Genomic DNA, 7,648 nt, shown 5'->3' with positions numbered 1-7,648 from the left:
ATCCTGTCTATCCACGCACGAGCTTCTGACCAGAAAAAAATAATGACCTGGACCATTTATTTAATCTAAACACAACGGACTGAAAACTACAACACTTTCCGAACTCGTATAAACTGTATACTAACCACGACCCTTGATCAACGAGTTAACGTTACGTTAGCGAAAGGTTACCCAGCTGCCCATGAAGAAAACAACGAACTCTTCCTTGAACAGTCCCGCCACTGACACCTCAGAGCCAATGGAAAGAAGACTCAGCTCGCTCGGCATTAGGGAAAGTGGTCAAATTGCAACCTTTTCTGATTGTTCTATCAAACGTACTCTTACACATCCATTCTCATAAACTAACTCATTTTTTTACACAATTGAACGTTATAATGATTACTTTAAGAGCTTCTCGAGTGTCTTCGGTTGTAAGGGTTAATCAGAGAGTCGTTCTTTTTTTGCCGGTACTTTGTTGACGGTGCCTGGCTCTGCGCCTCGCCCCGCCCCGCCCGTTTGAGCAGCTCTGGAAAGTTCGCTGCCCTTCTTCCAGAGCCGTCTGGAAGGCGCTGCTTGCTTCAAATCTTGACACGCACGTGTAGCTTGTCGCTGAACTTAACTGTGAGGGACGAGGCAGCCGCTTGACTCGGATAGCTACAAGTTACGTAATATTTCATCCTGCAAGCGAAGGTTACAACCAGAACCGACCTAACTAGCATTTAATTATCTATTGGACTAGAAACCACACTGCGTCTCAGCTGCGATCAGAGACACCAGCAGAAGTGCTGCAGCCCTAACTAGCTGCCATCTGACTCTGCAGCAGTTAGCTACGTTAACTCGGTTTGGAGAAGGAGGACTGCGTTAACATAGTTGATTTATTGAAGACATTTTATAGCCAGCTATGACTGCAGAAGAAGTTGCAAATGATGGAAACAGCATCCCAATCGAGGGAGAAGACATAACTTCCAAGAAAGATGGAGGAGTCCTGAAGGTATTGATTTATTTTATATGGTGAACGCGTTTCTCGAGACGAGGCTAAAGTTGGCTTCCCATTAGCCAGCCTCTTGTTCGAATTGTTCCGTTCCACCTTAAATGATGCAGCAGTTACAGGCGCCAGAATGTAACTTAACTGCTGCGCTAGTTAAGGTGAAACGGGAAAATTCTAGCTAATAGGAAGCTGATTTCAGCTTTTCGTTTCTAAAGTGTCATTTTTTTTCTTCATTTTTTCAGAAGCTTAGTCCAATTGCCGAACATTAGAGACATGAGTTCTGACGGTGTCTAGCTAAAATGCTATGAATGAGCTTAATGCAGCCCCATTCACAGACTGATAAGCTAGCTTGATGGCTAAATAACGTAAATAACGCAGAGGCCGGAGAGGAGGATAGGTAACCTAACAGTTAGCAAACATTATAGGAGCTCAGTATCTTTCGAGTTCCTTTCTACTACCACAAGGGCTGATTTGTGGGAAAGCAACGTTTGCAAATGCTATTTTATCGTTACCTAGTTAACTGTATAACTTAGCTAAGGTTAAGCAGAAGATTACGTTGACTAACGCTAACTAAACTAGCTAGCTAGCCTTCCAGCAGCATTATCATCAGCAGATGGTAGTTTTTAAGCTGGTATTAGTTGGTCTAGTGAGGATATTTGGCTGGCTAGCTAAAGCTAGTTGTGTTCTGTAGTGTAACTAATAATACGGAATTTGAACTCAAATAATCTTGATTTCATATTCGTAGGGCTAGTCTGTGAACAGTTTAGCTAGCTGAAGTTGAATACAAGAAACAGCAGTGCAACTTAACTAGGTTAGCTAGCGACTCGTAAGCTAAGCTAACGCTAGCAAACCTGTAGGTAGCAGCACTGCAGTAGCAGTATACTGGAGTGAATGCAAGATGCATTATATTGTTGTAAAAACGCAAAACACACCGAGATTCATTAACAGCACTTTGTTTAGAATCGAATAGACCAGTTGCTGTTCTAGCTAGCTGTGTTCTCAGAAAGATAATTTAGCGAGCACGTTGCTTGAGTGTCAGGTTCATGTTTCCAGAAATGTCTAGAGGATTGGTGAACAGTCCCCTCCTGCTCAGTGTCTAGAAAGAATAGCAGTAATAATTCAAGCTCATTTCATTATATTGTTCATCAAATTTAGGAATGGATACAGCATTTTGCCTGTTTTATCGTGATAGTTCAAAGGTGTGATGCCTCCATTTCTGCATAATTTTTTCTCTCTTGCTCTAGCTGGTGAAGAAGGAGGGCACAGGTACAGAGTTGCCTATGACAGGCGACAAAGTATTTGTGCACTATGTTGGTACACTTTTGGATGGTACACAGTTTGACTCCAGTCGGGACCGTGGAGAGAAGTTCTCTTTCGAGTTGGGCAAAGGTGGGTTGACACATTGACTGTTCTGTCCATGCAAGTGGCGCTGATTGATCTTTATGGACTGAAAACGTAGCATGTAAAATTAGGTATTAGAACTTTACTTGCTTGACTTATGTGTGTCCTGCAGGTCAGGTGATTAAAGCATGGGATATCGGTGTAGCAACAATGCGTGTTGGTGAGATCTGTCAGTTGATCTGCAAACCTACGTACGCCTATGGAGCTGCTGGCAGCCCACCTAAAATTCCACCCAATGCCACACTTGTGTTCCAGGTACATTGTAACCATACACCAGCATATGAACCAACCAGTTCTTTGCTGAAACGTGCATGCACGGTGTTTCTTGCCTTTGTGTTTTTCTTCATGCTTGTGGTTTGTGTGTGACAGGTTGAGTTGTTTGAGTTTCATGGGGAAGACATCACTGAGGATGAAGATGGTGGAATTATTCGTAGAATTGTCACCAAAGGAGAGGGCTACACTAAACCCAATGAGGGAGCTTCTGTGGAAGGTAAGCACACACATAAGCATTCTGACACTGTGGGAGTGGGACACGATACAGCTGACAGCCACTCATTGCTTTTGTCTCTCTCTCACTCTCTCTTAGTGCATGTGGAAGGTAATCATGAAGGGCGTGTGTTTGACAATCGGGACCTAAAGTTTGCGGTGGGAGATGGAGAGAGTCTTGACCTGCCGCCTGGTGTGGAGAAAGCATTACAGGCTATGGAGCAGGGAGAGGAGTCTCTATTCACTATAAAACCAAAGTAATTGCACCCTTTAACACACATAGATGGTATTTATCGAGGTTTGTTGCTAAATCAAAGAACTTTATGCCATGCTTTCACTGAGAGAACAGAGGAGAATGCATTTTTTTTTTACCACTAGTACAAATGCACATACTCTAGACATGGTGAAGGACTTATCTGTTTTTACTGACAAAATCTTTTTGTGTGCATTTTCAGATATGGGTTTGGAAATGCTGGCCATGCCAAATTTAACATTCCATCTGGTGCAACACTCGAATACAAAATCAAATTGACAGCTTTTGAGAAGGTAAGTCTGCTTAAACGTTCACAAATTGACAAAACGCTGTTAGCGTTTGGACATGTATGTGCTTTGTTTTCATTTATTTACTTCTACTGCCTCACAGGCAAAAGAATCCTGGGAGATGAACACTAGTGAGAAACTGGAGCAGAGTGTTATCGTCAAAGAAAAAGGAACTCAGTACTTCAAAGTAGGAAACAGCAAAAATACTCACACACTCACTATAGTGTATGTCTTATAGTTTTGTATGCAGTGTTGATCATGGTAAAGTAGTGGTACAGACAGTACCCTCACTATAGTGCAGACTTAACATTGAGATTCTAAGATATTCAGTGGACTCAAGCTTTGATTCAGTTGTTTCTTCACAAAACTGATTAAACCCTCTCTGTTTAGGATGGAAAATACAAGCAGGCAGCAGTGCAGTATAAGCGCATTGTGTCCTGGCTGGAGCATGAGTCAAGTCTGCAGGGGGAGGAGGAAGAGAAAGCCAAAGCCCTGCGGTTGGCAGCTCACCTTAACCTGTCCATGTGCTACCTAAAACTACAGGAACCCAACCCTGCCCTTGAGAACTGTGACAAGGTCTAGAACCATTGACAACCTCTTTTTCTGACACGTTAACATACATTTTGCCACACTTATTTTAATTTATTACTTTCATGAATCATTTACAGCCTCTAACATATTTGGGCATTGTTAGATTTTATTCTAATTCATTCATTTTTAACTTTATTAATATGGTGGATTATATCCAATGTATGAGTCAGGTAGTTTGAATGATGGCATGGTGGGGCCACATTTCTCTGAACAGTTCTAGGAACATTGCAGATAAAGTAAAACACAATTATTTAAAAGTTAGGCTGCCATCAACTGTTAGGAATCTCCTAGACAGGGCAGCAGATGTATTAACCCGAAACAACTGGCTGCAGTTCTCTAAAATGTGGATTTTATTCTTGTGCAGTTGCTTTCATTCTCAAAGTAACTTTTATTCTTGGAACAATAAAACTTTTAGTTATTTTACCTTCTCTGTATGGACATGTTTTTTAGTAGTTATGGATCACGTTTCATATGTATTCATGGACCTATGTCCTCTGCTTGTAGGCACTGGAATTGGATGCAAATAACGAAAAGGCTTTGTTCAGAAGAGGAGAGGCGCTTTTTGTGATGAAGGAATTTGACAGAGCAAAAGATGACTTCCAGCGTGTCATACAGCTGTATCCAGCCAACAAGGCGGCAAAGAGCCAAGTGTTGCTGTGCCAGAAACACATCAAGGAGCAGCATGAAAAGGACAAACGCCTTTATGCTAACATGTTCCAGAAGTTTGCAGAGAGAGACGCTAAAGTAAGTGTGTCTGCAAGTGTTTGTTTCCTGTGTTAGATTTTTAAAGGTGAATTTTTAAAGGTGTTCTGTTTCTGTCTACTCTTTTTCACATGAAGAAGGAAGCAGAGCAAGCAAAGAAAGAGACTGACAGTGCAATGGACATAGAGGAAAATGCTAAAGTAAGTGTGTTCTCAAACGCGTGCTTCCTGTGATGTTTAATTTAAAGGTGAACATATCTAAATGGGTCTGTGCTATTGTCTTGTTCTATTTCTCTCCACTCTTCGACATGCAGAAGGAAGCAGAGCAAGCAAAGAAAGAGACTGACAGTGCAATGGAGGTAGAGGAAAATGGAGCCCAGGAGCAAACTGCAGCATAAGAAAATGTTTACGTGTGTGTGTGTGTGTGTGTGTGTATAATTAACTTTTTAAAAATGTTTTTGTACCTGCTTTGATTTTGTTCCTTTGAAATGTGTGTGTGTGTGTGTGTGTGTGTGTGTGTGTGTGTGTGTGTGTGTGTGTGTGAATCTGAGTGTCTGATCCTGATGTACATTTTTTTTTTTTAGTTTGCCCTTGTCCCTTTCTCTAGGCCTTGCTGGCAGTGTCTGCATTAAATTTGTTTGTGAGGCAGCTAGTTGGCCCAGCTGTGTACTTTGCTGCTACTCTGTGTGGCATGAGATAGACTGAAGGTTATAAATGCTGACTGCAGCCCTACTCAGCCAATAGCCAATACTGCAGCCTCTAAGACTGGCCTGACACCAATACTGATATTAAACAATATATCAGAGCATCATTATGTAGCGCTGCTGTACTGTTTAGATCATTACTGTTCTGCTGTTAAACCTAAGATGCATGGAAACCGTCAGGGTAACAAGACTGTTTTGGTGGTATTAATTATCTTTATGGTTTGTACATTGGATAGCTGTTTTTTCTATTTCTTTCACTTTTGACTGTCCATAGATTTATTAAGCTGTATGATTTTAATTTCTCACAATTTGACATCTAATGCAGGTGAACTTTCTAAAGTCTTATGAGCACTTAATGGGACAACCTGCATACAGGAGCTCCTAACCAAGAACTGCTGAGTCACTGCTTTACTCATTCTTAAGAGTGTAACATGCTTACTAGTTTTAGGGCAGGTGAGGAGAACTGTATCCGTACTTCAAAACTTTTGGTCCAGTCCCATCAACTTTGAGTCAAGTGCATTAGTGTTCAGAGTCGACTTGAATCAGGAACCTGACTCTAAGCATATTTTTTGTTGTTGTTGTTGTTGTTGTTGTTGTTTGTTTTTTTGGAAAAAGACAACATACCCAAGTGTATGGACCAGACTGGAAATTACCATTAAGCAGGCCTCTCAGGAGTCCTGTATGATACAGAAGTCCTTGCTGGCACCAGACTGTATGAAATGCATGAGAGGGAAAAACACAGGAATAGTTTTGTTCAAGTGTCACTAATGCTCTGCTGATGTCAAAATAAAAATACAGTTCATCTTGTTCTTGTGTTTATATTTGAGTCTTTCTTCTGCATCTTTGTAACCGACACAAAGCGCTGAATGCAGCTTTTCTGTGTCATTTGTTGAAGTAATTCAATAAAGATCAAGAGTACAAAGGGAGAAAAGAAAGGATTGTAGAAAAATGTAAACCTGTAAATAAGCTGTCAGAGAGACTTCTGTGAACTTAGAAATTTGGTTTGACACAACATATCAACTTTAAAAAAAGCAGAAAATCTTACCTTTCAAAAGTACTTAAAAAAAAAACTATCAGTGTAGTGGTATGGAGAAATAATTTGTGATGAAATTTAAAGGCTTCATGGGCGATTTTTACATGTCTATAGTTTGACCTATGAGATATAAACAAAGTCATTCAGAGTGTCTTATGTGAAATGACTCGTATACAAACTTACTGATTTCTTTACAGTGGTGGTGATAGGAACCAGGGGTTACAGTGTTTACAACACAAGTGTATCCATTTTATTCGCTATCCAGAATGACCTGTGAACCTGAACATGTCTTACAGTTTTATATGTAATATTGATAATGGTAAAGTAGTAGTAAATCTTGGGGAAGTATTTTGCCTTACAGTGTCCTCTATGTACCTCCCTGCCATTTATATTGAAAAAACAAAAAAAAATTTAAGCCAAAATTTTAGCTTAAGTTATAAAACAATGTCTTGGCCATCAGGAAACATATGAATAATTCATTTAGTGTAATAACTTAAGTGAAGTAGCTTTAAGGGGCATTAAATACTTCTGGGGAGTATTTCTGGTATTTATGATTAGCTAACATCTGATTCCTACCACCAGTAGTGTGAACAATTCAGACTCAAGTGACTAGAATGGCGCATTTCTTGTCAAACCACTTTGAATGACTGTCTTAATCATGCAAAAATGTTGAAAAATCAAAGGATTTTTCCTTTAAAGGGCATTTAGGCCTAAAATTAGCATTTAATATTTTATTTGCCACGTTACGCAGTAACAGTATTGCACCTCTCAGCCTCTTTTTTTATATTGACGCAATTATTCATAACAATTATAACACATAACAACGTGCATCACTATTACACTAAAGGGTAAATTAACAACAGCAAAATAATTTAAAATAACATACAATGAAATTCAAACAAACAAAAGATAAATAATAAATAATAAATTTTAAAAAATCATGATGATTATCAGACATTGGGGCAATCAAAATATGTTGCAAAGCTCCAGATATCTGAGGAAAGTATTGCTCTTCTTACCATTTATCACTTTAAGGTAACCTCTCAGCTTCATAGGTTTGACTGAATTCACGCGAATGCGTCATACACCCTCGCCCCCTCTCCCCCACTGTGATTGATAAATCCTGACTGCTGGTGTAGCCAACAGTGAAGGTCAATCCAGTTCTTTTCGGAAAGTCAGATCAGTTGGCTCAGCTCACAAATAAGAGTCAACACAAACAGCTAGA

At 39.9% G+C, this 7,648-nt stretch overlaps 1 protein-coding gene across 1 annotated transcript; it reads left to right on the top strand.

The window, feature by feature from the left end:
* The first annotated feature begins 513 nt into the window (after window positions 1–513).
* On the top strand, window positions 514–5,685 carry fkbp4 (FKBP prolyl isomerase 4). Its single transcript, XM_036584723.1, has 11 exons — window positions 514–970; window positions 2,212–2,356; window positions 2,481–2,623; window positions 2,738–2,858; window positions 2,955–3,111; window positions 3,310–3,400; window positions 3,498–3,581; window positions 3,785–3,970; window positions 4,490–4,729; window positions 4,825–4,887; window positions 5,001–5,685. Exons 1-11 carry the CDS (start codon window positions 881–883, stop codon window positions 5,082–5,084), a joined length of 1,404 nt encoding a protein of 467 aa, XP_036440616.1. The 5' UTR covers window positions 514–880; the 3' UTR covers window positions 5,085–5,685.
* Window positions 5,686–7,648: the final 1,963 nt, after the last annotated feature.

The sequence above is a fragment of the Colossoma macropomum genome, unplaced genomic scaffold (genome assembly GCF_904425465.1).
Source record: "Colossoma macropomum unplaced genomic scaffold, Colossoma_macropomum, whole genome shotgun sequence".
Taxonomy (NCBI): Eukaryota; Metazoa; Chordata; class Actinopteri; order Characiformes; family Serrasalmidae; genus Colossoma; species Colossoma macropomum.
The sequence above is the reverse complement of the archived record's forward strand: the minus strand, read 5'-3'. Positions and strand labels throughout refer to the sequence as shown.

What these genes read in the sequence shown, in the direction of transcription:
- fkbp4 (XM_036584723.1), top strand. Translation starts at nt 881, where the DNA reads ATGACTGCAGAAGAAGTTGCAAATGATGGAAACAGCATCCCAATCGAG. An exon ending in ATGCCACACTTGTGTTCCAG is followed by an intron (nt 2,624 to 2,737) that starts GTACATTGTAAC and finishes TGTGTGTGACAG; the next exon opens with GTTGAGTTGTTTGAGTTTCA. An exon ending in TGAGGGAGCTTCTGTGGAAG is followed by an intron (nt 2,859 to 2,954) that starts GTAAGCACACAC and finishes ACTCTCTCTTAG; the next exon opens with TGCATGTGGAAGGTAATCAT.